At 34.6% G+C, this 16,448-nt stretch overlaps 3 protein-coding genes, 1 non-coding gene and 1 pseudogene across 4 annotated transcripts; 2 read left to right on the forward strand and 3 right to left on the reverse strand.

The window, feature by feature from the left end:
- Positions 1 to 144: 144 nt before the first annotated feature.
- LOC106427790 lies at positions 145 to 2,823 on the reverse strand (annotated as a pseudogene).
- Positions 2,824 to 6,861: 4,038 nt separating this feature from the next.
- On the forward strand, positions 6,862 to 6,935 carry TRNAV-CAC. The gene has a single exon. It is a non-coding gene; the product is annotated as a tRNA-Val (tRNA).
- Positions 6,936 to 7,011: 76 nt separating this feature from the next.
- On the forward strand, positions 7,012 to 8,991 carry LOC106427798 (PRA1 family protein A2). Its single transcript, XM_013868529.3, has 7 exons — positions 7,012 to 7,349; positions 7,431 to 7,471; positions 7,555 to 7,633; positions 8,120 to 8,206; positions 8,280 to 8,368; positions 8,451 to 8,522; positions 8,609 to 8,991. Exons 1-7 carry the CDS (start codon positions 7,192 to 7,194, stop codon positions 8,710 to 8,712), a joined length of 630 nt encoding a protein of 209 aa, XP_013723983.1. The 5' UTR covers positions 7,012 to 7,191; the 3' UTR covers positions 8,713 to 8,991.
- LOC111198462 (uncharacterized protein At2g39795, mitochondrial) lies at positions 8,991 to 11,841 on the reverse strand. Its single transcript, XM_022710607.2, has 3 exons — positions 9,777 to 11,841; positions 9,319 to 9,692; positions 8,991 to 9,230 (listed from the first exon to the last, which is right to left on the reverse strand). Exons 1-3 carry the CDS (start codon positions 10,026 to 10,028, stop codon positions 9,071 to 9,073), a joined length of 786 nt encoding a protein of 261 aa, XP_022566328.1. The 5' UTR covers positions 10,029 to 11,841; the 3' UTR covers positions 8,991 to 9,070.
- A 1,731-nt stretch (positions 11,842 to 13,572) lies between these two features.
- On the reverse strand, positions 13,573 to 16,213 carry LOC106442973 (probable transcriptional regulator RABBIT EARS). Its single transcript, XM_048768608.1, has one exon. It carries the CDS (start codon positions 15,649 to 15,651, stop codon positions 14,962 to 14,964), a length of 690 nt encoding a protein of 229 aa, XP_048624565.1. The 5' UTR covers positions 15,652 to 16,213; the 3' UTR covers positions 13,573 to 14,961.
- Positions 16,214 to 16,448: the final 235 nt, after the last annotated feature.

Genomic DNA, 16,448 nt, shown 5'->3' on the forward strand with positions numbered 1-16,448 from the left:
GAATTTTGGATTGTCATTTTGTTGGATCGGCAAACGAGAAATTTCTTCTTCATAAAGAAAAAACTTATCCTATCATATAATTCATCAACACCTCACCTAAACAAAAAGACACGTTCAAAATGAATACTTATCAAAGTCTGCCTATTTCGTTGCAAATTAGTTTGATCAATAATAAACTCTATTTTAGGCATGAAACTACAATGATTAGTGTTGATACCAAATATTGTCTAATAAGGTCATTAGCCACGAGACTCGTGTACTTCATCAAATACAATCTAAGTTAGGAACTAGCTAACTGTGTGCTTAGGTCTTCGGCTCACAGTTTTGTTCTTATATCCTAAGGGAAGTAAAACAAGCTAGTTGTGTAGCATTTGTGAACCTGTTCCTCTCACATTTTGCTTTTGATTAAAGAATAAAGTCTTGTAGAAAATGAAATCATCAAAATAATACAAATAAGATTTAGTATGGTGTATTGAGAAACTTGAAAAATGATGACATGTGTTTGCTTCCTCTTCATTTTCTGAATAATCTCAGTACATCGCCTACAAGATGTAATGAACCAGTTACAAGAACCTGCACACACATACATTCGTTGAGCCACTTAAATATTATGAGACAGAGGAATACTGAATAGGAAAGGGTTTGAGTTATACCTGGAAACGTGTGGCTGAGCTACTCTCATGTACACTATCCCTTAGCCATTTTATTGCCATAGGGAGTGAAGTATACACCTCACTGTTCCCACTACTTTCACCATCTTCTTCTCCTGCGTTCCCAGTAACCAAAAAAAAGGATTGATTTGAGATCAGAAAGATTTAGGACTACATAGTTTTTGTTTTTACTACCTATTTCACTTTGAGCAAGGCTTTCCCACACTTTCTGGAGTGTCAACTGCCATGACAAGTCAACCTGTGGATCATCCTCTGGCAAATTGGCCGCTGTACCAACCTTGTGATATACCGACATGTTTGGTACAAACAATGCCTTCTTGAAGTGAACACCTACACATGTTTTGTTTCTTCAAGGACATTGTGTTACAAACTAAGGCACAATGCTCAAAAACTTACCGTAGTTTGAACATGTATTCCTTAGATGTGGAAGGAGCATAGTTGGGTCCCTAACTGACATGCAATTGAACAACAATATCTGCAAACAGGCCATATGCTCTTAATTCATTAAATCTCTTATCCAAGAGAAAACAAGAAACCTCTCGTCCCCTTACCTGATGGCAGTTTTCTTCTCCTGAAAACTGATCATGAGAGGATTCTGAGGAGCCACTAAGCAAATGTTCTGAACTCTCTGACTGGTTGTCTCTTTTAACAGCAGATGAAAACCATTTGGCGCATACTTCCATGCTTTCTGGAGTGTGAGCTCCATCCAGATAAAATACTAAATCTCCTGAAGTCTGAGACTCAATAAACTGATCAGAGACAACTTGTCCTCGTCCTTGCAAACTCGCTGTAGCTAACCCTTTGATGAATTTCTCAGGAAGAATACACTAAAACAAAGAATGTGGAAAACAATGATTAGAGAAGGGCTTAGATACAAGCTATGAAGTGAAAAGAGCAGAGCAGTTTACCTTTTGAGTAAGACTGGGAACTTCAAGTTTACCAACTTGCTGGAGCCAAGTAGAGGCAAGCGAAACTGCTAGACCAGCATTGAGATATTGGTGCTCCCCATCAAGTCCAAGTTTCTAACCACTTAGATGCCTTGCAGTTAGTGGTTGCACCACTTGGAGATTCACCTGCCAATATGATGTTAAAAGCTTCTCCAAATCAAACACTTACTTTCACTGCACAAAAACATTTTCCCCAATTAAATAATTAAAAATTGGGCGTACATTCAATTGGGAAGCTTTCTCTTCAAGGAGACGCATGGCTTCATCAGGTTGTGGTACTGTGAAAGCTGGAACTCCAAGCTGAAATATAAACAAGGTAGATTAAGAAAACTACAAAAGTATTAATAAGTTACAAAAAGGATTGATCCATTTTAAATTTAGATATACAAAGAGTTATAGCCACCTTGAAAATTCCAGCCTTCTCGCCAGCAATTTTGCCAAGTGTATCACCTGTGACACACCCACAGGCGAAAACATGATATAATATTAACAAAAGGAACCTAACTTAGAACTATGCTTCTCCATTTAAGGAAAGTATATTTTCCATTTAAGGAAAGTATAGGTATGGCATGCATAAGAGGATTCCAGTTACAAACCTAAAATTTCCATGTGGTCATATCCAAGAGGAGATACACCACATACCACAGGTTTCCGAACCTGTAACATGTCACCAGTGTATATCCCCCATGAGAACTTATTTGGTGAAACAAAAAACTTATTATAGAGTTAATCCATATTTCAGTACTCATACACTTAACTAGTCCTAGCGAACCATAAACTTAGTCATATTTAGAGAAAATATAGCATCTCAGCAGAGAGAAAAGGTCAAACGTACTGAATTGGTGGAATCAAGCCTCCCGCCTAATCCAACCTCCAATATAGCAACATCTACCTGCATAAAAAAGAAAAGAGCAATATAAATAAAGAAAAAGATGTTTGCACATCTATCCTGTTACTTGGTAAGAAAATACTCAGTAAAGGTATAGATTAGCATCAAACCTTTTCTGCAGCAAATATTTTAAAAGCTAGCGACGTAAGGAAGCGGAAATATGTAGGCATAGGTATTTCCTCGTTAGTTCTCTCCTGCATAGCCACTACAAGAAAACAGCGACATACTGAGGGAAAAAATCGTCGGTATGTCGTCGGAATAATGCTATTCCGACGACATACCGACGAAAAAAGTCCTCGGAAATAACTCCTCGGAATTTCATTATTCCTCGGAAATTCCTCGGAAATTTCCGACGGAATTCCGAGGAAATGAATTTCCGAGGAAATTCCGAGGACCACAAGTTCGTCGGAATTTCCTCGGAATATTCCGAGGAAGATGTCGTCGGAATATCCCGAGGGATACACTTCCTCGGAATATTTCCAAAATTAAAAAAAAATATAAATTTATTTTTTTTAATTGAAATTCGAAAATATAAAATTAAAATTAAAATAGAAAACATATTTAAAATACAAAAAAAATAAAATAGTTTTTATAAATAAAAAAAATGTTTTATAAATACAAAATTAGTTATAATAAATATAAATATTTTTATAAATATGAAATCATCTTTTTATAAATACAAAATAGTTTTTATAAATACAAAAAAAATAAAATAGTTTTTATAAATAAAAAAATGTTTTATAAATACAAAATTAGTTATAATAAATATAAATATTTTTATAAATATGAAATCATCTTTTTATAAATACAAAATAGTTTTTATAAATACAAAAAATAATAAAATAGTGTTTATAAATCAAAAAATGTTTTATAAATACAAAATTAGTTTTAATAAATATAAATATTTTTATAAATATGAAATCATCTTTTTATAAATACAAAATAGTTTTTATAAATACAAAAAATAATAAATAGTGTTTATAAATAAAAAAAATGTTTTATAAATACAAAATTAGTTTTAATAAATATAAAATAGTATAAAATTAAAAAAATAGTTTAAATAAATCGCAAAAACAGTTAATAATTACAAAAAATAGTTTTAAAAATATTTAAAATGTTAAATAATTACAAAAAATAGTTTTCATAATATTAAAAATGTTTAATAAATATAGAAATTTATATTTTATATATAAAATACATAAAACGTTTTATAACCACAAAAAAAATGATTTTAAATATTATATATATGATTTTTAATCTTAAAAAAGTTTTATAGATTTTAAAAATGTTTAATAAATATATAAATGAATTTAAAATGCAAAAATAGATTTTATATACAAAAAACGTTTTCAATATATATATATAATTACAAATTCGATTTTTATAACCACAAAATTAATAAAAACTAAAAAAAAAAAAATTCAAATCAAGTGAAATACATAATCAAACTCGATTTTACACAAATCTACCATTCACCCTAACAAAATCTATAAATCTCATTCCAAAATCATCAAATCTACTTAAAAACCATACAAATCTAACCTAAAAGAGTGGGATAGGGTTCATACATGAGGATTAGGGTGGAAATCGCGAGGGAGAAGAGAGAAAGCGCCGTAAATCGCAAGGGAGAAGAGAGGAGTCGACGAAATCGCAGGGGAAAGAGAGAGTGCGGCGGAGAGAAATGGGGAAGAAGGTCGGGCTCGACCTAATAAAATGAGGGGTCCGACGGAAATTATCCGTCGGAATTTCCTCGGAAATATTTACTATATCCGTCGGAATTTCCTCGGAAATCATTAATTCAATTTTCGCGAAATATTTGGCGGCTTGGTTTACCCGGTTAAATGAAAATATTCCGAGGAACCAGGTTTCCTCGGAATTTCCTCGGAATTTACCGAGGAAATTCTGAGGAACCAGGGTTTGGGGTTTCAAAACATCGATTATTTTCGCCGTATTTCATTTCTTATACAATTATAATGCATACCATTGAGGATTCTTTGTATAGATGATCACATAAACCATGAAATAACAAAATTTCAAAAATAATTGTAAGTATTCCCTTTACCGTTTGTTAAAGTGTATAAGTGTTTCTCTTATGTTGTGTGGTTTTCGTTCATGCAATCGTAAAAGTGTTTGTTATTGGGTAAAACACCAAAGTTTGACTTCATAATCTGGTTAAGACACTTAATGAAGGTTATATACGTGTTATTCAATCCGTAAAATGTTGTTTTCGGTTTAAAACCCCAAGTTCCTCGGAATTTCCTCGGAATTTTCCGAGGGAATTCCGAGGAAAACTCTATCGTCGTCGGAATTTCCTCGGAAAATTCCGAGGAAATTCCGAGGAAAAGGAATGTATAATCAAATCCCTAAATCGACAAGATCTATTCCGAGGAAATTCCGAGAAAAACCTTTCTGCCCTCGGAATTTCCTCGGAATTTTTAAAATCCCCCCAACGGCTCTCTAACGTCTATAATATTTCCTCGGAATTCATCGGTTTTTTCCGAGGAATACTATTTTCCTCGGTATTCCGTCGGAATATTCCGACGAAATGAATTTTCCTCGGAATTCCGTCGGTATATTCCGAGGAAATTCCGAGGAAGCCAAATTTTGTGTTTCCTCGGAATTGCCTCGGAAATTCCTCGGTATATTCCGAGGAATTCATTTTCCGTCGGAACGTCCGTCAGAATACCGTTGTTTTCTTGTAGTGAGCACATAGTCAGTTACCTTGTCGTTTGAGTAATAAATTAAAGCTAGCTCCATCTTCATTTACAACTATGCACACCAATATAGTTTTTATCATGAAGTTCTCAAACCGCAACACCAAAGGTGTTTCCAACAAGAACACTATACATGTACCCTTCAACATTGAAGATAACTACTAGACATTCAAGAAACCAAATAACACAAAATCAAAGTCCAACAGAATCAAATAACTGAATCTTTTTTTTTCTGTTGCAAAAAAATACCTTAAGCCGGTTATAGCACCACCAGAAATAACCTAAAAATTTATCCTCACTTATGTCCACACTGCAGCAATGTAACACATCAGACTAATAGTTTGTAATCAGGTTCCTGCTTCTATGAGCTTATGTATTTCTCTCAAAAATTCCAACAAAGTTAGAGAAACTTGCCTGTCTAAGCGAAATCTTTCACGGACACTAATGAGGTGAGGTGAAGTTAAGAGTCCAGTTCGGAAGCCATAGTTTCGTAATATAGACTCAGTGAAAGCACATGTGGATCCCTTCAGACCAAGATAAAAATAAAGAGAATAATGTTAGCTGCTGGATCAGATAGTAATCAACAGTGCAAACACTTTCATCAAAAAAGGTTCATATAATGACATAACGGTCACTAATAGTGTAGAACCAGGACGGTCTTGGACAAGGCCGAATGAAATATTGGCATTATCCTCCAAATTTTTTGAAAAAACTACATAGATATAATCCTCAGAAACAATTTTTTTTAAATACCCAAATTTGTAAAATAATTTTTTTAATTCAAATCTTTAATAAATCTTCTATATCCCACTAAATTTCAGTGCCGGCCATGTGTAGAACTAAGATAAGCTTGCACAAATTCAAACAGAGATCCAGTAACAGAAACTAAATCAAAATCATATATTTACACACAAAAAAATCACTTTGTATTATTGTAAAGCATCTCGAGAATAAAAGTTGGCATACCTTTCCTTTGGTTCCAGCGACATGGATAACTTTCATATTTAACATGTCTTCTTCTTCCAGCTCAAGTATCTGCAAATGTATTACGACAACCGTTACAATATTCAGGAGAGAACAAAAAAAAATAACGTAAAATGTAAGAGAAAACCTTGAGATAATCAAAAAGAATCTCGAAGCGGTCTCCTTTCTCGCTATTATCAGCATGATTTCGCTTCATTCTCAAAGAAGATAAAGCAGCCAATGCTTCCTCATACGAACCTCCATTATGTCCTGTAACCAAACACAAACTGAGAGCTCGATCAATAGATTATCAGTTTATTTTACTTGTATTCAAGTGATCTAAACCTGGAGCTGCCATGCCGTTATCTGCTTTTTTTTTAACGAACAAATATGAAAACAGCGAAAAGTGAGATATATATATATTATTTTTGATCAACGCGAAAAGTGAGATATATAAAAAACGAAAACCCTCCGAGATTCTCGGAAAAGAGCACGTGCTGGTAGTAGTGGAGGCGTCGTGCAGGACAGCGGGGAGGAACAGAGAGGTGGCAGAGATCAAACGGCACGATGTGGTACGAGGTACAAACGAAACAGCAAACATTCTGTTGACTTTCATTGAACTACTACTCTTCGTTACTTTATGTAGTCAATAGTAAGCATGCTCTTTTAGACAAAACGTCTGGGTGGTGTAGTCGGTTATCACGCTAGTCTCACACACTAGAGGTCCCCGGTTCGAACCCGGGCTCAGACATTTCACTCATCTTTTGTTTTTTGTAATTTCATACATTAGAGGTCCGTTGTTCGAACCTGTCCTCAGACATTTCACTACTATTGTTTTTTGTATTTCTTCCCACCGAATGCCACGTCATCATAACTACGCAGGAATCGAAAATCGAACAATCACGGACCCAAATTCGAATCTGAAGAAACTCATCGGAGCTTGATTCTCTCCGTCGTCGCCGAGATCGATTCCATCCTGTGGCGGCTCCGAATCGAGTGGGGAGAGTATGGATTGGGAGAACGTTGCAGCAGAGGACGTGATCGAGGCGCTGAGAGAAGTGGAGTGGTCGACGCCTCCTCGCTCATTCGGCGAATTCTTCTCTAGATTCGCGTTCCCGCGCTCTTTCTCTAAGTGGAAGAGCCGTCTCAAATGCAATCTCTACTAGTATAATTATCATCACTCTGTATCTCTCTCTCATGGATTTTGATTCTTATGTTGTTAAAATTGTTTCGTTTATTGTTGCAGCTATCGGACGAATTACTTTATCCTGGTGATTCTTGTTCTAGGTTAGTGAATAAAGCTTGTTATTTTTTGGTTTAATTTAAGATCTTGTTGATAGATGATTTTTTTGTGTGTGTTGATGGCTCAGGTCTTGCTCTGATTACAAGACCATTGGCTATTCTTGGTGCTGCTTTCACCGCCTTGAGCTTAGCTTTCCTTAACGATAGGTAAATGTGACTTCGTTTTAGTTTAGTTATTATGTCTCTGCTATGCAATTTCGATTGAGGCTTCTCATGGCAACGTGAAGTTTGCATAGGTTTGGAAGACGTTAGACTCCTCTGTATACAACGGTTGCTCTTGAGCTGGATTGATTCTATAGGTTTCGTGATTTTGGTTCTTGAAAATCTGAGTGGCTTTTCCAGTTTCTGTGTGCATGGATTGGAGGATATTAGAGGCTCTCTTTGTCTTTAATGGTTGGTCTTGAATTTTGTAGTGGAGATTCAATAGGGTTTTTGGTCTTGGATCTTGAAATCTGAGTGTTTCAAGGTGCTTTGTTTCGTCCTCGCTGTGGCGGTTTGGTTGTTCATGTTGATATGTTAGCTTATTTTTGCTTAGCGTTGATCTGCATTGAAGCATGTGGTACTGTGTGTGTTCTCCCGAGCAGAATCTATTGAGCGTTCTTCAAGCGTAAAGAGGATGTTTTTTTTTTGCAGTTTTGCGGCTAGTTTTAATGAGAAGTTCATAAGGACTATTAGGCTTTTCTCTCCACACTTGGCCGCAAAAATGAGGCCTCCTCACATGTGAGTTTCTTATTTTAATTTATTTTGTATGGAAGATATAAAGAGAGTACTTAGCTAATGTGAGCACTTGCAGGCCTGTCATACGTGGGAGATCAGCAGCAAGAAAGACGGTGTACGTTTGTGGGAAACCACGATGGGTGTTTGTCGTTACTTTCCTAACAGGTACTTGACACTATCCCTTGTTATATAATGCATCATTGGTTTCAAAAAGTGATCAATGTCTTGGTTTGCTTATGTATTATAGCAAGTCTTGTCATGTGGTTCTCTTCCTGCGGTTTGTTGTGGGTCCTCTATGCATTTCTCACTTCCCTCGCCCGTAAGTTATTCCACTTGTTTTAATCGTTGATGTCCTTTGATGTTGTTTTGTTTTTGACACATGAGATTGTTGTTTCGCTCAAACAGTGATCATTGTTCATGCAAGCGTGAGAACACCAAACCTCAAGGCACGCTTAAACACATTCCGTGAAGAGTTCCGGGCTGTCTGGCGTAACTACAGCGAACTTTAAAGTCACAAGGTCGCCTTAAGCAATCTAGAAGCAAATCGAGCAGCTGTCATGTTGTCAAGTAAGGGCATGTCTCTCGTTGTTTTGTTAGATGATGGCAGACACAGCTCTCAGTTGGTTAAGATGGTTATAAGCTTTGGATCATAGACAGAATAGATTCACTTGAAGTAGTCAACATACTTGACCGAGTTACTTCTTTTTGCTGTAGTGATGCTCGTACTTACTGGGTTAGTGATTTGATTTCAGAATACTCATTTTTATTATATAAAATAGATCCAAACAGAACATAACTGTGTTTCAAGTACGAAATTTGAAAACAGAGAGCATCTGAAAACTGAAAAAAAAAAGTGTTATGTTTTCCTCAAGACTTAACAAAGTTCTTGAGAGTTTTCAACCACAGTAAGTGCTCTTTACTATCTTTGTTGATCATATACTCATGCAAGAAGTTGATCATGCCAGGCGTTATCCCTCTAATCTCGATGTACCTGTGGAAAGCCTTTCTCAGCTTTTCATCCAAAACCCTGCAGAATGAAACCAATCAAAGATCATGACTTTGATGATTCTTATAATCATCAAATGTCAAAAACTTTTTTTTCTGATTATTATTACCGGAAGGAAGGGCCTTCATAGGCAAGCTCATCCTTGGAAGGATCATCAGGAAACGTAACCCACATGTCCTTGATCACAATCTTGTCCGGAAAAGCAGTACATCTGAACTCCAAACTTGGTCCTGTCTCCTTGGAAAGTGTTACCAAGAGAGGCACATTAGATTGCTTAGGCTTCTCTGGCTTATCCTCATCTTCTTCTTCTTCTTCATCACTCTCTTCCTCTTCTTCGTCGTCTCCTTTATCACCTGTCACAAGATTAGTCATGTGTACTTCAACTTCAACACTCTCTCCTTGGTAATCTCTAGTCAAACTCACGATCTTGGTCCCTGGTTTGTCTTCCATTTTGAAAGGGAAACCACTTGGAGTTTCTTCAACCTTACAAAAGCAAAAAACAGAGGAGATTGGCGTCAAATGTGACATTATAGAGCAAACTGACATGAAAATGAGGAAATGGCTTACTCGATTGTAATCATCGGCTTGCTCGGCGAATCCAATCTCAGCTTCGATCACTCTGAGAAGAGGATCATTTGAGGAAGCTCTCTTTCTGGCAGATGTAGTGAAGTGATTGTTACGAGAAATAGACGGCGTCAGATGTCGCAAGCGTCCATGAGGAGCACACGTCGTCTGGTTATAAAATGGATTAACGGAAAAGCGATTTTTGATACAGCTTCCGACAAGCCGTGAAGCTGTCCGACGTAACAAAGTCGCCATTATTTGTGTCGGAGCTTGAACTGAAGAGAAATGGACCGACTCCGAAGGTTTTGATTTCCTTCAGGGTTTAATAAATCAAAAAAGCCCAAAATACAGGCCCATATCGGGCCGGTTGGCCCATTACGATATGTCAGGTTAAATAAGTGGGAGACCGTTTAACATAATCTGAAGAAACCCTAGTTTGCCACTTCTTCTTCTTCTTCAGTTGCAGTCTTGTTTTGAAGTTCAGAAGAAAGTAGCGATGGATTCCATATAGATAACTAACAGTTTGATATACACTATATGGCTAATGTAATGTATTATTCTTTTTAGGATTAGTGAGAGTAAATCAGTAGTTTTGCTTTTTTATAAACTCTGTTTTATGGTGGCTAATTAGCCAATCACATGTTAGCCTAATGGCTTTTGTTTGTGTGAATGGTCAGTGAGCTCACCTATAGCAATCTCGTTTGTGATTCGTTTCAACACTGAAACAGGATTAAACTCTGTTTTGGTTATGGATCATTAACTATATATGTTTTGACTATATTACTTTTATCTGAGAGTCCATAAGGTGACCAATTAGCCGATCACGTATTAGCCACTACATGGCTGCTTCTTTCTGTGATTGGTCAGTATGTCACCAATATCACTTATCTTGTTGGTAGCCTGTCTGAATGTGAGCAAAAGCTGGTGTTCTCCTTTTCTTGGCTGTTAACTGTACACACTAAGCTCTCTTTTTAAACTGGTTGGTGTTGATGCTACTCGCTAGTTATACGGATGGGCACGTTAGTCAGCCGAATTATTCTATACGCGGGTGGCCGTAATGCCCACCCAGATGTTTTGTTGGTGGCTTCTTGCTCGAAAGTTGATTTCTGCTTTCATTACCTAGCTGCCAACTACAACACATCTGTTTTTTTTTTCTTGGCTGATTTGCGGCTTCATTAGCTGTGCTAAAGGTCAAACAAATTGCGTAAAATGATTCAAACCCTCTTAACTTGTGACAGTAATGTTCATCATGTTATACCGATCATGACTAATAGATGGAAACTTACATTACAGTACATGGTCTAACCATAAAAAAAGAAGTTATAAGTCTTTCTACATTACATTTATTAATACGACAAAAGATAATGCTCAATGATTGAAGGCTCAGGACCAACCGAATAGATTGGTTCGAAGATTGTCCATCTTTTGTCACTCCTTTGTCACGCACACTCTCTCCTTCAGGAATCTCACTGTGCGTTTGTGAGTGAAGCAGTTGGATCAAACTCCGGTGGAGATAATCCTAATGGGCCTGGTCTGCTAATGTACTCAGGGGACATTGAGTCCAACTTTGACGTACACATACATTTATTAGGCTTTGGTATGTCTAAAAGAATTTATGGACACACGTCACGGTCTTAACGTCACCAATGGGAAAAGAAAGTAAAGTAAAGAATAACATAAATGGTGTCATTTGACTTTAAATGCATCTTATGCACACGGTTTGTGAAGGTGCAATGTGAATCAGAACACAGAGCCAAAAAAGGAAAGTACATTGAAACAAGAAGAAGAGAAAAGGGTACTAAACTAGGAAACTCTAATTGACAAAACATATAAAGAACCAACCAGTGAAATAAATTTTGATGAATAAGGAGAGGGCAAGCATGAGCATGTGCATTCTGAACTCTCCTTTAAAACCACTCTCTTACTTCTTTTACACTAAAGAAGTCACCTATTTGCTACACTGTTACCAAACCTTTGAATTTCTTGTTGTACATAAGACCTCTTAACAATAGATGCGTAGTGAGTGATGATGGTGCAACTTCAAGTTGAGTTTCTTCAATGGGAAAGCTAGACAGCAGAGAATATAGCGTTCTTCACTTTACCTGTTTGTGTATGTAGGTGTTATAGCAACATACACCAAAATAACTTTTAGGGTAACTTATTGATATCAACTTTTAGGGTAACTTATTGATATATAAATTCTGAAATGTAAATTGCCGGAAAAAGGTTCTAAAATATGGACTTATGAGATGCAATAGTTTTTTTTTTTTTTGCTAAAAAGGAGAAGATAATGAGATGCAGTAGTTGTAAGTCTTTTTAGATCTTAATATACTTGTAACTAGGTATTTTGCCCGCACTTGCGGGCTTAATAATTTTATAAAATTTTGTAAAGAAATATATTATCAATTCAAAATTTTTGAATAAGTTATTTTCATGCTTTTTAAATATTTAATAATTAATTTAATATTAAATTTTCTATATACGCTAAAGTTTTTTATTTTAATAAAATATCTATTATTATATAAAATAATCCTCAAAACATTTATATATACATAAAAATATACATAAAACTATATACATGAATTTATATTTATTTTAATATAATAGTAAAAGATAGAAGATTTACGGGGTTTTAACATTAAAACCTCTCAACTAAATTTTTTTATATTGACATGTAATAAAAATTATCTAAAATTATTTATTAAAATTAATAATTGAGTATAAAATATGATTAATATTTTTTGAATAATATTAAGTTATATGTTTTCTATGTGTTTTTAGTTTTAATTTTTTAGTATTTAAATTTTTTATTAAAATATGTTTTCGGATAACAACACAAAATATATAGGAATTATCTTTTATTTTAAAATATATCTTTCAGATTTTGGAAAGTCTTTTATTATTAATAATAACTTATCTAACCAAATAATTTTAAATTCGTTTTTATGTTTTAGTTAATTTATAGATTTTATTCATTAAGGGTATAAGCGATATTAACCACTCTAACTTTCAACGTGAGAGCTCGATTTCAACGTGATAGATTTATAGGAATTATCTTTTATTTTAAAATATATCTTTAAGATTTTGGAAAGTTTTTTATTATTAATAATAACTTATCTAACCAAATAATTTTAAATTCGTTTTTATGTTTTAGTTAATTTATAGATTTTATTCATTAAGGGTATAAGCGATATTAACCACTCTAACTTTCAACGTGAGAGCTCGATTCCAAAAATTTACTTCGCAAATAATAGTATAGATTCTTTAGACTATTAAAATATTTTTCAATCTAATTTGTTTTTCATTAAATCATCATATTCATATGTCAAGTATTTTAGATCTTGCAGGACTTGTGCCTGTTTTACATCCATATATCCACCATTACAGTTCAACAAGATCATCATGGTATAAGAATTATTCCAAAAAATGTTTTTATTTATTTGTAAATTAATCATAGATTTTAAAAATTGTAACAACAAGTTTCTGTTGAATCTTATCTCTTAAATCTTTCAGACATCTACAAACATTGGTACAAACAACAATGAACACCAGAAACAAGATATTTGTTTCTGGGGAAACTGAACTAAATATTTAGCATAAAACAGAAATCTCTTACGAACTGGATATTTTTCACCAATGCTTCAAAACCTATAAAGAATAGATTGCCTAGCTACAATAATAAAATTACCAATTTATCTTCAAAAATTAGAAAACAAAGTGATAGAAGACCCCCCCCCCCCCCCCCCCCCCCCCCCCCAAAAGTTGAAGAAAATGGAATTGAGAATGAGAAGAGCACGTTGAATATTCCGAAGAAGAGTTCCCAAAAGAGGAAAGGATGTTACAGCTAGTGGTTATTAGTTATGACATAAATTCTCTAAATTCTATTCCGTTTATTATATTCGCTTTACATTTTGTGTGTGTTCAGTTCTCCTCTTGTCGCAGAGCAGAGTCTGATTTTTGTGTGGGTTAATTTTCAGTTTTTTTAATAGACTTCTTCCTTGGCTTATGTTTGCATTATGCTTTGTAATAATAAAGTCAGAAGATATATTTCATGAATTTTCCTCTTTTAGACAACGTTGAAATTTGTTGCCCCTCCCATTTAAAACCATATCCCCTTTATAACCATCGGTTCCATTCTTTCCTTTTCACTTATTTCTTCTTCTTTAATTTATTTATAAATGTAAAACAAAAAAGGTAATCTAAAAGTACAACATACAAACGTTTGCATGTGTTCATATTAGGAGCTGTAAATTGTGAAAAGACCACTTTCACTTCGATCAATTATAGTTTACCCTTCTCAACTACAGACATGTTCACAAGCACAATTATAGTTTACAAATATATATACATACTGTGTGTAACATGTTCATATCTGCAAAGTTGTTGTCAACGAGATAATAATAATCTGTTCATTGCATTTCTATTTAATCCGATCATTAATACTTTGATGGTGCATTTTCTTTTTACCAAGAAATAATGAAGAAATATATTTTATTACTGTTCAGTATTTGTCTTCTGGATCAGTTTTGTTCCTTCATATAATATTTACGGTATTATTCTTTTTTTTTTTTTTTGATCAAATTTACGGTATTATTCATTTCTACAATTACAAGCCAGCTACACTAAAGAGTAATCTTCCAAGCTCCTACTATTTTCAAACATATCAGAGTAAGTAGAAACAATTATCATTTTTTTCCATGTGCCAACCACTGAGAAGTGATATGTGTAGAAGTAAACAATGTTAATCTAGATTTGAAGTCATGTGGCCGTCCCTATAAGCTTATAGCAAACGTTAATTACTTTCCTGTTATTTACAAGCAAAACCATTAATAGACTATAGACATTAGCTCTTACGATTATCATTAGAATAAATAATCAGCCTTAAGTTTTTGGTTTTCTCTAATCTCCTCATAGGTTATATGATAAATAGGTTAACAAAATAGACAATATGATGACTTTTAGTTTCTAATTTCTTTTTATAATATTGAGAGTTCACATGGAATATTAAAGCAAATTATATCATTGAATTTTCTTTCTTCTATTTTTGAGTCTTATCAAAGAGTAAAAGTGCTGACTTCCCATACAATAGAATTAATTACTATATCAAAGCCAACACTACAAAACCTACTTTTCCCTCTTGAGATTTTGGCAATCACATTCACTATTATTATCATTATTACTACTTAGGCTAGTTAACCTTTGGTGGATCAGCTCCTAGCCTTAGTTCAAGATCCAACTCCTCGTGATGACCGTTGATCTTGGATACTCCGATGACCAACCCTACCATCATCGGCAATCTTGAAACATCAGTCTTTGCTTTCTTGGACGCCAAAACCCCGTTGATTAGTTGCTTCCTCCGAGAATCGAACTCAGAACTCACTAGACCGATAGATAAATCAGTCTTGACTTCATCATTGTAATGCTCAAATCTTTTCATAGAACTTTCTAAAACATTACTATTACCAACATCACTTATCTCTCTCTTACTTCCATTTGGCTTTCTCGAATCTTCTTGGACGGGAAACTTTGGTCCCACGTCAAGAACTTCGTGTTGTTTTTGTACTTGTTGTTGATGATCATAATCAAGAGGCGTAGTTTGGTCAGTTGATGAAGATGATAAAGATTGTTGTTTAAGACGAGCTCGGTCTCTTCGATGAACGTTCATATGACCACCTAGTGCTTGAGCCGACTTGAACTCTCTCCCGCAAAAGCTGCACGTGTAAGACCTAGGCGGCCACATGCAACCACCTCCACCGCCATATTCTTCCCCAAATGGCCAGAGTAAAGCCGCGTTCGAGGATTGTCTCGTCACCACCGGTCGGAACTTCATCGACATCAAGCATTTATCTCTCTCCATCAGACACGAATACGAACGCATACAAATACAAATATAAATGTATTATTCCTCTACTAGTATAAGAAGTTGAGAGAGGTTTTAAGGGTGGGAGAGAAGTATGTAAATTTGTATACACGAATTGAACACATATATAAAGAGAGACGCATGTACGTATATGTATGATAGTATAATATGGTTAAAGCATTGAATGTGAGAAAGCTACATTGAGAACCATGAGTAAAGAGGGAGAGACTTTGATAGGGAAAGTTCTTTTTTACTTTAGTTACTCTATGTCTTCACTTTAAATATTTGAATAGTAACAATTAGGTGGCGAGCTTTTGATTCGATGGTAGCTAAACTTAATGCCAAACGCAACATAAGTTTTCCACGAGTCTACAAAATTAACAAGTTGTTAGAGTCCATGTTTTTCAATAACACCTAATAATATGACAAAATAATATATGGCTTAACTGTAAATTTTGATGTTGGACTACAATATGTAGAGACTAGACAAATACATTATTTATGGATATGTGTGGCTGTAGAGGTGATGAAGACAGTGGACCATCAAATTAATTTATCAATTTATAGATTATGTGATCTAGCTAATAAGACACTGGATACTGCAATTTAATATGATATCGTGTGATTGTTTTGCGAGTATTATACGGATGAAAAGTGGAGATCATTGCCTGAAATTTAGATTATTTTTATGGACTCGTAAGAGACTATTCAACCTACAATTTGTCTCCATATTACGGTTTTCAGACAGTGGGAGAAACACAACAAAATAGTATTGGAGTACAAAGTATCCAAACTGATAAGTGACTTAATTACAA

Source organism: Brassica napus, chromosome A3 (genome assembly GCF_020379485.1).
Source record: "Brassica napus cultivar Da-Ae chromosome A3, Da-Ae, whole genome shotgun sequence".
Taxonomy (NCBI): domain Eukaryota; kingdom Viridiplantae; phylum Streptophyta; class Magnoliopsida; order Brassicales; family Brassicaceae; genus Brassica; species Brassica napus.